Raw genomic sequence first — 18,095 nt, forward strand, 5'->3', positions numbered from 1 at the left:
CATGAGAGAGGAACTTGGCTGTGGGGGTGGAGGGGACACATGAGAGAGGAACTTGGCCTGGCTGGGAGGCTTTCCTAAGGCATGAGAAGGAGCTGCCAGGCCAGGAGAGAATCCCAGGGAGAGGAAACGGCTCGAGAAAAGGGCCTGCGGCCGCGCAGAAGGACAGGTGGGCCTTGCTCAGTGAGGGAGAGGAGTGGGCCCGGGCCTGGAGAGAGGGCAGGAGTAGATCAGCACGTTTGGTTTTGACCAGACGTGAGCGAGCATGTGACGTGACAGTGGGAACCCTGACCCAGGAGCCTGGGAAGGTCCCAAACCCACAGGGCACATCCAGATACAGCGGCGCCTCTCAGCCCTGCCTGCGCGTCAGGGCCTCCTGGCTGCCTGTAAGGCACCACTGCCCAGGACTCCCCCAGGGAAACAGCACCCCCGGCACAGGTGGGCTCTTGCATGGGTTAGATGTACTTTAAATTCATGACAATCCTATATAATAAAAGGCTAATATGCAAATTGACCAAACAGCTGAACCACCGGTCGCTATGATGCACACTGGCCACCAGGGGGCAGACACTCAATGCAGGAGCTGCCCCCTGGTAGTCAGTGTGGGAGCACTGCTCAGCCAGAAGCCGGGCTCACAGCTGGCCAGTGCAGCGGTGGTGGTGAGAGCCTCTCCTGCCTCTGCAGCAGTGCTAAGGATATCCGACTGATGGCTTAGGCCCACTCCCTACATCAGTTGGACATCCCCTGAGGGCTCCTGGACTGTGAGAGGGAGCAGGCCAGGCTGAGGGCCCCCCCCAACCCCCTACCCCCCGAGTGCACGAATTTCATAATACAAAATATATGAATCACAAGTATGTGTGCTCCCATGCAGCCACCACCCAGTCAGGACAGAGAACACTGTCAGCTCCTATGGAAGGCTCCCTCGTGACATTTTCCACCGAGTGACATCCACCCCACCCACACACTGTTCTGCCTTGTGTCACCATAAGTGGTGGTTCTCAATGGGGTGACTGTGCCCCCCTCCCCCAGTGGAAATTTGGGATTGTCTGGAGACATTTTTGGTTGTAACACTGGGGGCAGGTGTTCCTGGCATCTAGTGGGTTGAGGTCAGGGATGCTGCTCAATATCCTATGATGCCCTGGATGGCCCCTGTTTGGGCTGGTTTGGCTTGTATTTTGAACTTCACGTACAGGAAAACGTTCTTTCGTGTCTGGCTTCCTTTGCAAAAACATTAAAGCTGTGAGGTTCTTTCTTGTTGAGGTGCATAGTGTGTACATCCTTTTTCATTGCCATGTAATATTCCACCAAATGACTATCTAGTGGTTTACTTAAGCCTTTTACTGCTGGTGGACGTTCGGTGGTTTCCTGTATTTTGGGACACTTTTGAGATTGTTCTGGGTGAGTCTAATGCCCAGCCACCGACTGCGCCCACCTGTCTTCTAGTGTCACGAAGCTGCTGTCTCCATCTACTGCAGCATGCGCAACCGGAGCCTGTCCCACTGGGCCCTGGTCTCTGTGCTGTCCTTGCTGGCCTGCTGCCTTGTCTACTCGCTGACAGGTAAGGCCCTGCCTGGGGCACCCGGGTAGGGATTGGCAGGAGAAATGGCAATCATGACGAGTATGTATAGAGAGCTTACAGTGTGCAAAGCTCAGCACTATGCAGTTCGGGTGCCTTCTCTCATTAAGTCCTTAACACCCCCTAGGAAAGGCCCCATTTCATAGATGAGCAAACTGAGGCTCAGAAGGTCCAGGGCCTGCAGGGTCATGGGTTGGCCAAGGTCTCCAAACTCCACATGGCAAAGCTGTGACCCTAACCCTGGTCCAGCTGTCTCCACAGCCCCTCCCTGCTCTGTGCTCCAGCTTGCTGCTGCCTGATGGGACAGTGATACAATGGTCATCATCGCATTACACCTGGGTAGCCGTTTGCAAAGTGCTCTCATGGATTCGATGGATGCGGGCGCTCACAAACCTGTGCTGTACGCAGAGGGTCTTCAGAGGTGACGGCAGTGTGGCTCAGAGAGGGGCTGTGATCTGCCCAGGTCACTGCATGCGCACGGCACAGCCCAGGTCCAGGCTCAGGCTGACTTTGGGGCGCCTTCCTCCAGCCCCGAGGCTGGCTTTTTCGTCTGCCTGTGGGGACCTCTGGCTTGGGAAGCTCTGGGGCTGCAGAGAATGTGCCAGGTGCCTTGGACACCATGGTTTCAAAAAACTTTCTGGGCGACCTCTCCCCAAGCGGCCGGGGTGGGGGGGGTCCCTGTCAGGCTGTGGCCCCTGCGTAGGAGGGCCATGACCTGGTCACTGAGAGTCACATCCAGGTGGCTCAGGTCGAGGGCCAGTAGGATCATGAGACTAAAGTGAGCCATAGCTCTTGGCCAGAGATGGGTGTCTCAGGGCAGGGCAGTTAACTAGGCCGTGAGAGGCAGCATTGGGTTGCAGGCAAGGGGCCTGGTGCGCTGTACGCAGTTCTGTGCTGTGTGATTCTGGCAATTGTTGACACCTTGGGTCTTGGTCTTCCCCATCAGGAAAATGGGTGCACTGCCAATGGCTTTCTGTGGGTGCTGTCGGAGTGGGATGACGGGCATGAAGGCACTGATACCGTTTGCAGAGCGCTGTGTGCCCCTGCAGTGCCCACTCCATGAACAGGCCCTGGTGAGCTATTTGGAAGAAGCGTTCCGACAGCTTTGCCCAGTGGGAGTTTTGAGTCAGAGGAACAGAGTCTCCCGTAGGCTGAGGACAGGAACACCTTGGGAAATGGCAGAACAGAGAACTCTTCCAGAACCTTCTGTCGGCTCCTAGGAAAAGCCTTACAGGTGGTAGAAGCCGGTGGGTGTGTCAGAGTTGGGAGGGGCGCAGCATTTTCTCATCAGCTCCCTGCCCCACCGCCCTCCCGCCCAGGCGTTTATGGCTTCCTGACCTTCGGGACTGAAGTCTCTGCGGACATCCTGATGTCCTACCCGGGTGACGACGAGGTCATCATCGTGGCCCGAGTCCTCTTCGCCATCTCCATTGTGACCGTCTACCCCATTGTGCTCTTCCTGGGGAGGTGAGCTGGCTCGGGGTGGGGTGTGCTCAGCGCAGGGCACTGATACTGACCATGGTTTAGCCGTGCCAGGCACTGCTAGCCGGTGTGTGGTGGGACGGCCGTCATCTCTGCTTCATAGAGGAGTAAGCGGGTCAGGTAATTAGGTCACTGGCCCAGCCTCAACAGGGAGCGGCGTCAGCACTGGAGCCTGGTCTCCAGCCGGCCCTTGCCCACCCACTGCGTGGCCCCTCGCTGCCGGTGCGGTGCCTGGGGAATAACAGCCCCTGGTGTGGAACCGGAGCCCTGCCAGGTGTGCAGGGCAGGGGGCGGGGCCTCTAGGGCGCCCGAAGGCAGGCAGGTGAGAGGGCTGGAGTCCGGAGCCGTGTGTGCCTGTGCTGGCGTGGCCTCCAGGTCGGTGATGCAGGATTTCTGGAGGAGGAGCTGTTGCCAGGAGTGTGGGCCCAGGGCCCTGGCCAACCCCTCGGGGCTGCTGACCGTCCTGTGGGTCACCGTGACGCTCGCCATGGCCCTGTTCCTGCCGGACCTCAGCGAGATCATCGGCATCATCGGTGGCATCAGTTCCTTCTTCATCTTCATCTTCCCAGGTGAGGTGCCGCTTCCCGGGCCTCCTGCCTGCTTGTTGTCTGCCCCCCTGCACCCCCCGTCCCCGCTTCTCTCAGCAGAGAGTCCCTGTGTTGGGGGTCAGGGGTCGAGGCGGGAGCCCTGTGTAGACAGGATGGTTCCCAGCCCTGTTTCCAGGCCAGGCGTGGGCTGGCGGCTTTATAGACCGTCCCTCATTAGACAGCTCTGTGCCCTCGACACTCCTGACCTCCTGACGGGGGCTCCGTTACTCCCACTGCAGATGGGGACCGAGGCCCGGGGCCTCCCGGTGACATGGCGAGCATGTAGCAGGCCCAAGTCCACCTCCCACGGCTGCCACTCGTTGCAGGACTTTTATTTCTTAGAAATGTTTTCAATTACATGACATTCATAAGGTTCAAAGGCACCCTTGCAATCGTTGTCCCACCTTATCCCCCGACCTGGAAGGCACAGTTCCTGACAATTTCTTAGGAAACCTTCCCAATGTTAGTGAAATGTCCTGAGGGTGAACCGTGGAGGCCAAGGCCTCCGGGCCACACTGGCATCACCTTAAAGCCCTTCTGCCCACAAGGAGGAGCCCTGGAGGTGCTGCGGTCTCAGGGCAGAAACCCAGCCCACGCTGCCCCGGCTCTGGGAAGCGCTTTCAGATGACAGTGCTGTGGTCAGCGCGCCCCCTTGGCCTCCTGGTCCAGCTGCTGCCGCAGTCATGCTCATTTGGGTCTGAAAGATGCATGCGTCGGCCTCGGTGCCCATGACCTGGTGGTGCCATTAGCTCCAGCTATTTCTCGTGCTGGGAAGGACTGGCGGGGACAGGTTTGGGATGGGGACGTGCCATGGAGCGTTAGGCAGAGCTGTCTGGCTTCAAATCCCAGCAGAATTATTTAAAAAAAAAGAAAAAGAAAAAGGAGAGAAAGGAAGGAAAAGCTGCCAGTTGTTGAACTGATCCCAGGTGTCGACCCGCGTGTGGCCGAGCATCTCACAGAGACCCTGACACGCAGCTGTGCGTCAGTATCATCTGTGAGGAGGCTCAGGGGCCCAGGGTTCGGGGAGATGTTGAGCTGGGACGCACAGCAGGCCTCAGCCACTGCACTGTGCCCCTCGCCCCGAGCAGGGTGAGCCGGGGGCCTCGAGCAACGGTTTAGCTGGCCTCTCGGGTCTCTGCTGGGTGTTGGCTGAGCTCTGAGAGCTCAGGGCTGCTTTAGGTTCCGTAATGAAGAGCCGGGACCCCGTCTCCTTTGCAGGTCTGTGCCTCATCTGTGCCATCGGTACTGAGCCCGTAGGACCACGAGCCAAGTAAGTGTCTCCCCGTGAGGGTGCACCATGGGCGTTGGAAGGGGCCTGCGTGAGGAGCATGTGAGTGCTGCAGGGAGACCCATCGTCTTGCAGATGAGAAAACTGTTAGCCATGGGGGTGTCGGGCCGTGTGCACACAGGCAGAGGGAGTCTGGGCCAGGACTCGAACCCAGGCCAGCAGCACATGGCCTGTTAGCTTTCCCTTCGGCTCTGAGGGTTGTGGTGTGTGGCTGGAGCTTTATGTGGACTCGGGGTCTTCCTGACAAAGACCCTAGGTCGCATTCACAGGTTCCAGGTAGATGTGAATTTGGGGACCACCATTCAGCCCAGTGCAGACGCTCACGTCATAGCAGCCATGGCCTTGGGTCCCACCTGCAGGCCGGGCTCTGTCTCCCACTCCCCAAGCTTGGCTCCCAAAGCCTCGGCTCGGCTTGTCTCCTTCTGGGTGGAGAAGGGCTTTTCTGGATGTGCCTACACCTGCCTGGGCTTAGGGCTGGCCGATGGTCTGTGGCCCCTGCACGGCCCTTCCCTGTCGCGCCCTTTGAAGTCCTGCTGCTTTTGTTTTGTGCCTCGGTTAGTGATGGGCTTTCACCATGTTTTTAATTCTGGAACTGTTTAGGGCCTTCTGACCCATCAGAGCTGCTCTGAGAGCGCTGCGCCCCGTCACCATCACCTCCCTCTCCCGCTCCGATGGGTGGATGTTTATGGCACCAAATGGCTGTTCTGAGATGCTGCTTGACTAGAGATGGTCTTTCCATGACAACGGGTCCTCGTGGCCTTTGTTAATGGGGCCAGAAATATCTCTGGCGGCCCTGCCATTGTGTGGAGATCTTATTATCACCGTTCTCATCTCACTGTTGTGCCGTCTCTTTTGGTTACATTATGAAGCTCGAGATGTGGCCTTGGTGGCAGCCGGTTCTAGCCACCTCTGCCTCCTGCATGCTCATCCCCTCGCCACTGTTACGATCCTGTGTGACATAGGGCTTTCTTCGTCTCCCTTATTTTGGGGGGCTTCGCCCCTCCCACCCCAAAAGGAACAGGGGTGGACAGGGAGTTTGAGACTAGTGTCTCCCTCCTCTCATTTCTTTGGCTTTGGCAAAAAGTTGAACAGGATTGAGGTTATGAGAGACAGGTGGCGGTTTTTTAATTGCCTCAGGTTCTTTCTTTCCTCTTGTTTCAGAAACCCATCCCTACAGGTAGGGGAGGGATACCCTGACTTTTTTTCCCAAATCCATGACTCTACTGGGCTTCAAATAATGTTTCTCTGTGTGCGTGGCTTGTCTGCGCCAAACTCCCGAGACGTGCGTGCTGACGTGGCTTTGTTGACTTGGCAGGTGCTGCTTGGAGGTCTGGGGAGTAGTGTCCGTGCTCGTCGGCACCTTCATCTTTGGGCAGAGCACGGTGGCAGCCCTCTTGGAGCTCCTATGAGGGGCGGCCACCCTGGCAGGCGGGGGGCTTCCCTGGGCCACCCTGGTCCCCGCATGAGACCAATGTAACCCCATCATAAAGATGCTGGAGAAACTGGTACCTCTGCCTTCTCAGGTGCTCATTGGGGCTTCTGCTTGTTGAGGGTCTCTGGTGCGATGGTGAGGGGGGTGCTTGTCTCCGGGGGCTGCCCTAACAAGTGACCACAGGCTGGTGGCATTTATTCTCTCATAGTCCAGAGGCCAAGGTGTGGGCAGGGCCAAGCTCCCTCTGAAGGCTCCAGGGGGGGATCCTTCCTGCCGCTTCCGGCTCCAGGGGTTGCCGGCAGTCCTTGGCTTGTAGACGCATCTCTCTCTCTCTCTGCTTTCCTCTCTGCATGGCCTTCTTCCCCCTCTGTGTCTGTGTCCAAATTTCCCTCCTCTTATAAGGATGCTGTCATGGGATTAGGGCCACCCTAATTCATCTGAAGTTACTTAATTATGGTCTGCAAAGATTCTGTTTTCAAATAAGGTCACATTCACAGGTTCCAGGGATAGGACTTAATATTTCTGGGGTACACAATTCAATTCAGGGGGCTGAGGCCCAGAGAGCCCTGCTTTGTGGCACCAGGATCAAAGACATGGGGTGAGGGTAGCACACACAGAGCCCCAAAAGGGATTTCCAGTGGCATCCACTGGACATGGAGGTGGACTCAGGCTGGTCCTCGGCCAGGGCACAGGGAATGTGGGAGATGCCCAAGGTGGTGAATGCCCAGAACTGGCCACACAACCCTGCACCTGGCCCACGCTCCAGTGGGGTATCCCGAGGAGAGCCCCCTTTCCTCCACTGGCTGGACCTGAAGGGCCTACAAGCCAAGCGGACTGTTTGCTCATAGTTCCCTTCCGACCCCAGCCCACTTTTGGGAGAGATCACAGGGCCTCCCCTGGGCCCAGGCCGGGAAAAGGAAATGGGGGGGGGGGGCGTGGGGAGGTCCAACGGCTCCCCCAGGCGCTGACCCTGCACAGGCCCACTCTGGGGCGGGGGGGGGGGCGTGGGGAGGTCCAACGGCTCCCCCAGGCGCTGACCCTGCACAGGCCCACTCCTCCCCCTTGGACGTCCGACAGAAGCCGGCAGTGCGGGGCTGACGGCCCAGGACACCTCCTGCAGGGTAGGTTCTCTGTGCTCTGCAATGTGTATGTGACCATGAGAGGGTGGTGGTGACAGAACAGTTTTTTGTGTTTTTCCAGCTTGTCCACCTGCATTAATTTTTTTGAGATATAATTCACATACCAAAATATTCACCCTTTTAAAGTGTAGAATTCAGTGGGTGTTAATTGACGCACAGAGTCATGTAGCCATCACTGACGTCTAATTCTAATCCATCACCCCTCAGAAACCCTGCACCATCAGCAGCCACTCTCCCCTCCCCCCCCCACCCCAAGTCCCTGATAACCACAGATCTGCTCTCTGTCTCCACGGATTTCTGTCTGGCCGCCTCATGCAATGGACTTGTGCACTATTTGGCCTTTGTGTTTGGCTTCTTTGACTTAGCATAACGTTTTCAAACCTGTCCATTTCACAGGTGAGGCAACTGAGGCTTGGAAAAGTCAAGGCTGCTTGTCCTGAAGGTACAGAGTTAGAGTCGGGACCAGTTTGGGGTTAAATTCCCTCATCCGTTTCCTTTCCACTTCACACTCCTCCTCGAGGGGCCAAGGGGGCAGGGGTGGACCCTCTGCCCTCCTCCGCTCTGGCTGCTGGTGGAGACTCTGACGCAGGGAGGGGGACACAGGACCCTGTGCCCATCCCCCCTCGCCCATCCCCCCTCGCCCTGCCACAGCCTGTGTTCATTGGCCACGGTGTCCTCCCGGACAAGGACACGTGTCAGGGCAGAATTGCTTAAAGGAGCATTTCTCCTCCCAGTGCTGGCAGTGAGAATAGTCAGTCGCTTACTGGTTGTACCCTGCGTGCTTCCTGAAAGTGCCTCAGTGCTGGCCACACGGCTGGGGCCGTGCTGGGGCCACTCACAGAGCCATAGAGAACAAAGCAGGATGGGGTAAGGGCTGTGCCCGTGTATGAACTGGCTGTGGAGTTAGACTACTACTTTTTAAACATTTGATATCTCAAGATTTGGGAGTTCACAAACCTAAGAATCAGTTTCTCCACCAGCAAAATGGAACAGGCTTATTGTATATGATGCACTGTGGGCTTACGGGGAGGACTAAAGGTGATACCGTATCCACAGCAGCTAGTGGGGAAGCCAAACAATAGTTTTATTTCCAGAAAACCTACGTTGACATTGGCAAGTAAACACTGAGCCTCCTGGCAGCCAAGGGAAAAGGGGAAACATGAGGACACTAAGTTCACCCAGAAGCAGGAAAGCACATCAGGAAGGAAGTGGCCTGACATTAAATGCTACAGAGATGAGGTGATGCTGTTTAAGGGGCGACAAACATCACCACTGGGGACAATCGTTTCTCCTTCTGTGACAGGTGCAGATGTGACCCTCAGAGGATTGAGCCTCAAATCAGCCATCATAATGCAGTCAAAGAAACGCACGCTGGGATGTCACCCTCTGATGTCGGACCCAGGAAAGGAAGGTACGCGCTCTCCCGTGGACTGTCCTGCTCCAATACGAAGTGGTGCCCTCAAGTTTCCAACAGCCGCCAGGTGAAGGAAGGGCTGAAGGGGCATCACGCATGGGCTCCGAGCCTAAGAGCTGAGCTGCCTGCCTGCCCGCCCCTTTCCAGGCCTGTCCCCCTCTTCTTAGCCTGGGCATTCTCCCGCAGTCCCCGGTGAGCAGCCCCCCTCCCCTTCTTCCTTCCGGAACCTCGGTTGAGGTCCTCTTCATTCTCCTCCGACACCTGCCCTTGATGGCCATGAGGGGAGCTGGGATTTGCCTGCAAAGCCCATGGCACAGAGCCTGGCCTGTCACAAGTTCCTGGTCAGTGGTCACAGCTGTGCTTGAGTGGAGAGACCTCCATGTCTCAAAACGAATGTGAACGTGGCCGAGGGGCGTTTTGTAGTCTAGGTGACTAGTTCTCTAGGAAAGACATGGGCTGTAGGGCCCCGAGGCTCCTGGGGAAGCACCTTCCCACTGGCCCAGGTGCCCCAGGTAACTGCACAGGGACGCAGCCTGGGGTACTGCTGGCCCCGAGCGCCCGGACTGCCCACCTCCCACTCAGGATTGCCTCGTGCCTCCCGAGGAAGGTCAGGGGTTTGACCTGGACGTGGGAAGGGTGCGGAGCGGCCACTGAATGCAGGTGGTAAACTTCTCTGGGCAGGTGAGTTGATTGGGACTTTTTTTGTTGAGATGAGATTCATGTAACATAGAATTAACCGCTTTAGTGTACCATGCAGTGGCATTTAGTACATCCACAATGTTGTGTAACCACCACCTGTGTCTAGTTCCAAAACATTTGCACCATCCCAAAGCCACGTGCCCATTAGCAGTCACGCCCTGCTTCCTCTTCCCCCAGCCCCTGCAACCGGGAGTCTGCTTCTATCGGTTTAAGTCTTCTAGACATTTTGTATGAATGGGGTGTCCAGTTCCTTTCACTTAGAATGTTCCCAAGGCTCATCTGTGTTGCAGTGTGTCAGAGCTTCCTTCCTCTTCGTGGCTGAGTAACATTCCATTGTGTGGATCGAGCACGTTCCGTTTCTCCTCCTGCAGTTGTAGGCATCCGGGTTGCTTCCACCTTTTGGTTGTTGGGAATAGTGCTGCCAGGAACATTCGTGCACATTTGCTTTAATGCGTCTTTTCAATTCCCTTGGGTACCGTACATACAGACATACCTAGGAGTGGACCTGCTGGGTCATATGGTAATGGTCTTTGAAGAAGCCGATTGGGATTTTAATGTTCGCATCTGGAGTTGTTTCTCCCCACATATCTATGTTGTGTGGTGCAGGGGTGAGGATATATGGCTGGGGACAGATAGCTCTGGGTTTGGATATAAGTGACCCACCGGCTGTGTGACCTCTGTGAGTGACTTGCCCTCTCTGTCTCCATTTCCTCACCTGCTGATCATAGGATGGCGTAGGCAGCGCTGAGGGAGTCACTGCCTCCCAAGTGCCTCACTCCATAGTGTAAATTAAGTGGGAGCTCTCATACCTTTTAGGGTTGAAATTTGTTCTCTTCAGAGCCCGTTTCCACCCACTCGGAATCGAGGAGGCTCTAAGTTGCTTGTGGGCTGCAATCAGCAGAGATGCTACAATGTGGGGAGAGTTCGGGCGGGCGGTGTGATGTGTGGAAGTGGAGCATGCCCAGCTGGCAGTGTTCCTCAGCTGCACCCCGAAGAGCCTCAGCCCCCCTGTGAATAGTACTTTTTAAATAGCTGAGCTGATTGGAACAGTCCCAGCTTCTGGGTGAGGTGGGCTGGGGCAGCTGTTATGCCTGCCGATGCCGCCAGCAGGGCCCAGTGCAGTGGCCTTCTCACGAGTAAGGCAGTTCCTTATCGTCATAGGGGTCTTCTCCCCACTTCACAGATGAGGACGAGAGGCTCTGAGAGGCTGGTTGCCAGGAAAGTTGGCTCAGAGATGCACCGCTGGGACCCGAATTTGCATTTCACTCTTCCTACAAGCCCGTGTTGTGCTTTGTGTTACTGCTATTGAGTGAGCCGTCGGCATCAAACCTTATGAGGAGGTGGCAGGGGCGTCAAGGTTCCAGGCAGCCAGAGGAGGCAGCGTGGGCAGGGACCTCGCCCAGTGTGATGGCTTTAATCACAGCACGTTTCACAGGCTGGCTGCTCCAGGCTGGAGCAGGAGGTGGAAAGACGCACATCCGTGGTCCCGCCTCCCCAGGGCTCCCACTGGGCCCAACTCTCCGCTACCAGGTTAAGGCCTGTCTCCTTCCTCCTCCTCCTCCTCCCCAGCCTCTGCTGCTCTTAGTGGCTGTCCCCCACCTGCCTGCTCTCCATTCTGCCTCCTTTGCGCCTTGAGATTGTGTATGATGTCTTTCCTGATACCCAGGACAGGGAAATAGAAGCAGGGATGTCACAAAGGTTCCAGAATAGGACTTAACTGTCATCTCACGTCATGTCTTGTTGGAAGAGCAGATGGACAGGTGTGCCCGATTAACTGTGCCCTGAGGTCTGGCCTTTGTGCCCAGCTCCTGGGAGGTGACCTCTGGGGCCTTGTGCCATCAGCCCGACCTTCAGAGGGGCTGGGCCCAATGAACTCCCATCACCGAGGTCCGTGAGCACCCTGGTTGGCAATGCTCTGTGAAACTCTGTCGCCCGTTAGTGAGGGAGAAAGTCGCTTTCTATACCTGCCACTGGGAGGACGTAAGTGTGGGCTCTGCGCCTGGCGTCTCCCGGACCTGTCCCTGGTGTCTGACGCTTCCCTTTGTTGCCATCATCTGTGATCGTGGTCTCATGGCTTCGATGAGTTCAGTCCTAATGAACGGCTGACACTGGGGATGGTCTGAGGACCCTGAACTTGGTGCCGGGCACAGACTTATTTGTCAAAATAGGGTTAGTGCCTCTATTTTGCAGATAAGAAAATTGAGTCTCAGGGTGACTTGGTCCAGGTGTCATGGCTCATGAGGGCCCCATGCACCCCAGTGGCTTCACTCCTCCAGCTGTTATCAACTAGGAAACAGGAAGCAGAAACACAGCACGTGACGGTTCCCAACGGGAGTTTATTTTGTGCTTATCCCAGCGGCGGCTGTTTGCCTCGTATGGCACTGGCTACGTGGGCTCTACTGCCGTGTGCAGACTTGGCACAGGCCTAGGTTGGGCACTACAGGGTGTTGACTCCTACCAGGTAGAGGAATGTAGACCAGGAGTGGAAGAGACGGAGGGAGAGGGGTGGCCTGCGAGGAGTGAGGCCAGAGAAGGCCGGTGCGGTGGGCGATGTGAGGATGCGGGGGGAGGGGGGTTTGCCTTCACTTCGAACAGTGGGAAAATACATTCTTGTTTGGAAGTATATGGAAAAGACCGCTCATATCCAAAGTTTCTAGAAAAGAGGGGGCGACCTTTATAAGAAGAGAGGAAGGGTGCCAGGCTCGTCCGCAGGGCGTTGGGGAGCAGGTCAGTCTCGGCCCATCGTGCACCAGGCAGCTAGTGAGGGGCAGGAGAGACAGGTTAAGCAGGGAAGGTTGTTGGGGACCTGTAGCCCCTTCCCCGTGTCCCATGGGGGCTGCAGTGAAGGGCAGGAGAGCAGCACCGGCAAGCACGTTCCTCCTTCCCCCGGGCCCACTCTGGGTGCTGGGCGGGCTGGGCTGTGAATCACAGGCCTGTGGAGGGGATGTCAGTGGGGCTGTGAAGGTGGGTGGGGGCCTGCCCTGGCCTGGGGGGGCTCTGGGCCCACCGCCCTAGTGACCTCGGCCTCCGGTCTTGGCTGAGGCCCTGTCCTGCGGCCTCTCCCGTTGTTCCAAGGTTGTAGGGCCAACTTGTGTCTCTGCCCTGCCCTCCTCACCTCTCGGACCCTCTGCACACCTGGCACTGATGTTGAGCACCCATCTGTGGACTACAATTCCTGGCAGCTAAGGGGGCAGAATAAAGGGTCATTGGAAGATTTGGGCCTTGCCCTTGAACTCAGCCCTCGGTGCCTGGCGGAGGCTGCTGCTCCTGTGGGCACCCCCAGTGCCATCCCAGGCCTCCCCCCACCCCTCTACCTGGCACCGAGATCCTGGAGAGGGCCTCCGGCTGGCTCAGCGTGTCCACCTTGATGTGCCGGAACGCCTTGCACACGGGGCTCTGCAGGTGCCTGTAACCCACAGGGCACTGGTGAGCCCTTGAGGCTGAAGCACCTGATGTGGGCTTAGCCGTGGGGTTTAGCCTCATGTGAAGATAAGAAGGCGAGGCCCCAGGAAGGCTGACCTGTGGGGCCCTAGAGAGTGAGGGGCAGGTTTGGGGCAGAAGAGCCTGTTTCTTGCCTCAGTGAGCATCGTTAATGAGATAGCTTTCCTGGGTTTTTATCCCTTGGGGCAGCAGTTTTCAAACAGGAGTGGCCTTGGCCTCAGATCCCAGGGCCAGGGACCTGCATTCAGGACCCAGCTGAAGGGGTCACACCCCACACTGAGAAGTGCTGCCTCCCACTGGCTCCAGGGCGCACGAAGCCCATGAGGCCAGCGTTCTGGGTGGTGGGTGCTGCTGGAACTGGGCTCACATTACCCTCCCCTCTGCACTGTCTGGGACAAGGAAAGGGGCTGGGGCTGGCGTTAGTGGACCTGCGTGCTTACCTCTTCCACTCCTCCTCTGTCTCCCAGAACTCGTAGACCACGAAGGTGAAGCCGTCCGACAGCCTCCCAGCGGCGATGCTGCAAGGGGAGGGGCGAGGTTGGAGGCAGGATTAGCCTGGGCTGCCATCTTCTGGAACTCGGTTCCCTCATCCCTGTCCCCCACCACTGCCCTCAAACGAGCCTGGACAAGACGCCCCCAGAGCCAGGCTACGGGGTACCCTGAGAGCCTGGCAGAAGCTGGGCACCCAGTCTGTCACCCGCCAAGGCCGTGAGCCATAGTGCTGCTGCCTTTCCAACGGGAACAACCCAGAGCCTGCGGGCCAGCCCGTCCCTCCACCAGGGCAAGGCCTGGCCCCAGACAGTGGCCAATTCATGTTGTTGAATGAATTATAACGAAATATTTTAAAGGCTGAATATTCACTTTCTCCTGTCATGCTCTCCTTCATTTAATCCTTAACTCTGAGTCAGAATTGGCCAACTGAGGCTGGGTTGGGGTCCTGCAGGCCCAGGTCACTCCCGCATTACCTCTGTGAGGGCAACAGCCCACTCACCTTGATTTAAATAGGACTGAGGGTGCTTCCCAGAATGTGGCAGAGCTGGGGGCACCGAGGGATGACCGCCACGATTACATCAGCGCTAGCACCTCCCCTCTGGCCTCCCGCCTGCCCCCAGCTGCTTCTCTTTTCCCACGCTCAGCAGAACAGAACCCCGCAGCCCAGGAGGAGAGCTGCCATGGTGGCGGCTGCTGTATAATTACAGGCAATCCCAGGTTCGCCACCAGGACAGACACAGGGAGGGAAACAAGGCCGCTAATAGTATCATTAGTTCATTAGGCTCCAGCTAAAATTACAGGTGCCTGCGGGCTTGTAATTTGATGAGAGCATGGGGGACCGGGGATGCGTGCCGCCCACTGATCAGATGTAGCCATGGCCTTTCGCCAGATCCAGAAAGCGCCGCTTACGGGCCTGCCTTTGCGACAGATGAAGGTCATCGGAGCAGCTTGGTGCATCTAAGTCTGTAGCTGCAGCAGAATGAGGCACTGATTGGGTTTTGGGAGTGGGGTGTCTCTGGATGGGCAGGAAAACACAGCAGGCTGGCATGGGGTACAGGAAGGACAGAGTGTGAAGCCCTACTGCGTGCTGCCTGTGTACAGAGGAGGAGCAGCCAGGCCCCTCTCCGCTCCACCCCACCCAGCCCTGGGCCCTCTGACCCCTGCCGTGAGCACACTGCTACTGTGGCTTTCGGTGCCATCTGCATGCCCACCGCTCCCAGCCCGCCTCTCCCAGGATCTCCACACTCCTATGCGGCATCTCGAATTTAACGTGACTCCCCCACACCAGCACGCCTGACCTCCCTGACTCCTCTAGGTCATTACACGACACCAACCTCTATCGAGTTTCTGAAGCCAGACAATCTCAGGTTCCACCTTGTCTCCTCTCCACACCCCCTCGCTGTTCTCCACAACAGCTCCCAGCTCTAACCATGTCGCACCAAGGCCATGCCCCTCCCTGGGTGACCACAGGGCCTCTCCCTGGCCCCTGCTGCACACCAGAGACCAGCCCGTGTCTCACTCCTGCTGGCACATCTCCAATACGGTCCACTGTACTCCAGACGAGCAGCGCGGGAGTGGGTCCTGCCCGCCACCCCTGGCCCTCGCCCTGTCACCTAGTCCAGACAGACCTGCTTGTTCTCAAACTCGGCACCCTTGCTGCCTCCCAGGCAGTGGCACCCGCTGGTTCCGGCCCACACTGCCCTTCCTCAGACTCTGCTGTCTGAATGCTCCGGATGCAGGCCTCCGTGCATGCACAGCCTCTCCCCTCCCCAAAGCCCCTTCCTTCTCTCGAGGGACCCAGCTTCCTGGCCTCCACAGCACCCATCACCCTTCAGAACCATCCCTCTTCCTCTGCCCTCTCCCGCCACCTAGACTGCATGTTCAGGAAGAGCAGCGCCTGATTCACGCTGCGCCCCAGCTGCCCCCCTGCCCCCAGGGAGAGGGTGAAGGTGCGTGCTCTCAGGGTGCAGAAGGCAAACTGGACAGGGAGGACCGGGGCAGAGAATGGCACAGAGGCCACAGCTACTTCCCAGGCACAGATGGGTGGGCCTGGGACAGGAAAGGGCCAGCGACTTGTGCCAACAGTTCTCTGGGACCATCCCCAGTGAGGGAGAGGGCTGTCGTCTTTTGTGGCCCAATCTGACATGGCCACGGCCACGGCCACCTGGTTCAGCTCTGCCGAGAAGCAATGCAGGCCTCGGCAGCAGGGACCAGAGGGTGAGGCCTTGAGGGGCAGCCAAATGGTAAGAGTAGCAGCTGACGTTACGCAGCTCCGACTGCTCACCAGGCACTGACCTAAGCCCTTCCCATTCCTCATTCCATTTACACCTCCAACAACCACAGGGAGTGAGTCCAGTCCGTGCTCCCACTCTACAGATGAGGAAGCTGAGGCCCGGGAGATGAAGTCACTCGCCACGTTTGCACAGTGGGGAAGAGCCTCTGCTAGGACTTGACCCGCTCTGCTGGGCCTTCCCGGGGGTATGGGTTGTCCTCGGAGGTCCTGCCCTGTCCTCCACCCCGCCCTCAGCTTACTCACTGGAAGCAGCTCCTGGCCCCCAGCGGTGCCCCGCAGGTACTGTCGCAGCGAGTCCAGGAACTCGCTGAGCTGCTCAGGACACACGGCCATCTCCTGCCGGACCAGCTGCAGATGCTGTGGGGTGCAGGGTGAGTGAGCTTCCTCGGGCTCCCTGACTGGCCTCTCCCCACAGGACCCCAGCCTCCCACACCTCCCTCCTGAGGACAGGACAACTGGATCAAAACAAAACCCCATGCACACACGCCTTCCATTCTTACACACGAACACTGGCTGAAACAGAACAAGAATTCTAAAGAGCCAAATGCAGGTAGCAGTCCCACAAATGCTGAAAAACAGGGTGTGAAGAGGCTCTACGGAGGGGCAGGGCTGCTGGCAAGGCTTCCAGGGCTGAGACACAACAAATCAGTGACCAGCAACATTATTTCCAATCACGTCAGTGTTTTGGTGTCACTGTCCTGTTGATCACTTGGTTCCAGGCCAATCTTTTTTACCAAAGCCCTGGTATCTCCAAGAACACCCATGGAAGGGGAGGGTGACCAAGGGCTGGGGCCACATCTCCCCACATGTGCTCCCTGGGGATCGGGTGGCAGGGCCATTGAGCCACCTGTATCCTGAGTCCCGGGTTCAGGCAGGGATGGGGCCACAGGAGGGGGAGGGAAGCCTCAGGGGAGGGGGCCCTCACCATGTTAGTGCCGTCTTCATCTGAGAGGCGCTGCTGCAGGTCAAACCAGAGGGTCTGAAACAACAAAGCATAGAGTGGTGCTGGAGACAAAGGCCACCTCCATCAGGGAGGCCTCCAGGGCCTCCACAGTCATACCAGAGTACCCAGGGCCACCGCAGAGCTCCAGCCCCTCCACACCAAGGTCCCAGGGGCTCGAGTCCCCAGGCTAGTGGGAGCTCCCAGGGGCCAGGCCTCACCAGACAGGGCTCACTCCACCCTCCATGCACAGTGCTGGCTCAGAGGGGACCCAGGAAGCCAGGCTGGGAGGCCAACCACAGGAAGTGGTGGAGATCCCTTCTGGCCCTGGCATCTGGGGGCACTGGAGCCACTGTGACCAAGCAGATCTCCTGCAGAACCCATGGAGACTCCATTTTGGGGGGGGGGAGTTTGAGGGGGGGGTCTTGGGGGAAAGAGCAATTGGGACTCAAGATTCCCGAATCCAAGATGCTGGACTTTTGCCATAATTGCTGGCAACAGCCCTGAGATTCCTCATCAACTTACAAATCACCCCCAATCTCAACCCCTGATGCCCCGTGAATCGAATGGTCTAAATGGGGTGTCTGTTTTCACTGGCCTCCCGCAGGCCCTGGGCTAAATGCTTTACAAACACACCTCATTTACCTCCCAGGCACCCTGCCCCACTGTACGCTCCAGGAGAGCAGGAACCGTGCGCGCTGTTTATGGCCACAAGCTAGCGCCCGAGCAGGGCCAGGACGCTCAGGCATGATCAGTGTCACTACTGAGCAGAGGCCTGGGCACCAGAGGCCACACAAGCTGGGGAGGTGCCGAGCCTGGATTTGAACTTGGGGCCTCTCTCCTCCTGACACAATCTGGGTTCTCCTCCCTTTAACGTGAGCGCCCCAATAAACCCACCTGTGTGCCTATCCCTAGCCCCCTTCGCAGAGGACGGCCTGTGTCTCTGGTGCGACCCTACGCCGGGTCTTTCCTCTCTCAGAGCACGCGTGCGCCCCTCACTGGTTTTTAAGGAAACAGACTGGCAGCTGTGTTGGCCTGTGACAGTGCAGGTACCACCTTGCAAATCCTTCATAATTGAACAAGGGGCCCGCATGCTCATTTTGCACGAGACCCTGCACATCACACCACTGGTCCCGGAGCGGGTGCTGACTTTCTAGGACCCGCGGAGTAACCCTGCTTAGTGGGCAGCCAAGGTGTGTCCGCCGGGGGCTCATCTGCTTCCATGGCTTTACAGCCCTGTCAGTGGGCTCCTGGAGGGCAGGGGTTGTGGCTTTTCCTGCTGGCAGGGCCACAGGAGGAGGGGAGGGTGGGGGGT

The 18,095-nt window shown here is 57.8% G+C and overlaps 2 protein-coding genes across 2 annotated transcripts in view; one reads left to right on the top strand and one right to left on the bottom strand.

The window, feature by feature from the left end:
- The window catches only part of SLC38A8 (solute carrier family 38 member 8), a 22,161-nt gene extending 14,937 nt beyond the window's left edge, over positions 1-7,224 (top strand). The window contains exons 7-11 of the mRNA XM_006087031.3: positions 1,441-1,555; positions 2,893-3,040; positions 3,431-3,624; positions 4,861-4,912; positions 6,246-7,224. Coding sequence (XP_006087093.1) covers positions 1,441-1,555; positions 2,893-3,040; positions 3,431-3,624; positions 4,861-4,912; positions 6,246-6,339 — 603 coding nt within the window. The 3' untranslated portion in view covers positions 6,340-7,224. The remainder of the gene's footprint in view (positions 1-1,440; positions 1,556-2,892; positions 3,041-3,430; positions 3,625-4,860; positions 4,913-6,245) is intronic.
- A 2,419-nt stretch (positions 7,225-9,643) lies between these two features.
- NECAB2 (N-terminal EF-hand calcium binding protein 2) overlaps positions 9,644-18,095 on the bottom strand; it is a 34,692-nt gene continuing 26,240 nt past the window's right edge. The window contains exons 7-13 of the mRNA XM_023752548.1: positions 16,766-16,819; positions 16,080-16,197; positions 14,465-14,588; positions 13,496-13,573; positions 12,929-13,143; positions 12,750-12,796; positions 9,644-12,371 (exon numbers count right to left, since the gene is read on the bottom strand). Of these exons, the coding sequence (XP_023608316.1) occupies positions 12,069-12,371; positions 12,750-12,796; positions 12,929-13,143; positions 13,496-13,573; positions 14,465-14,588; positions 16,080-16,197; positions 16,766-16,819 (939 nt within the window). The 3' untranslated portion in view covers positions 9,644-12,068. The remainder of the gene's footprint in view (positions 12,372-12,749; positions 12,797-12,928; positions 13,144-13,495; positions 13,574-14,464; positions 14,589-16,079; positions 16,198-16,765; positions 16,820-18,095) is intronic.

This window comes from Myotis lucifugus, unplaced genomic scaffold (genome assembly GCF_000147115.1).
Source record: "Myotis lucifugus unplaced genomic scaffold, Myoluc2.0 scaffold_35, whole genome shotgun sequence".
Taxonomy (NCBI): Eukaryota; Metazoa; Chordata; class Mammalia; order Chiroptera; family Vespertilionidae; genus Myotis; species Myotis lucifugus.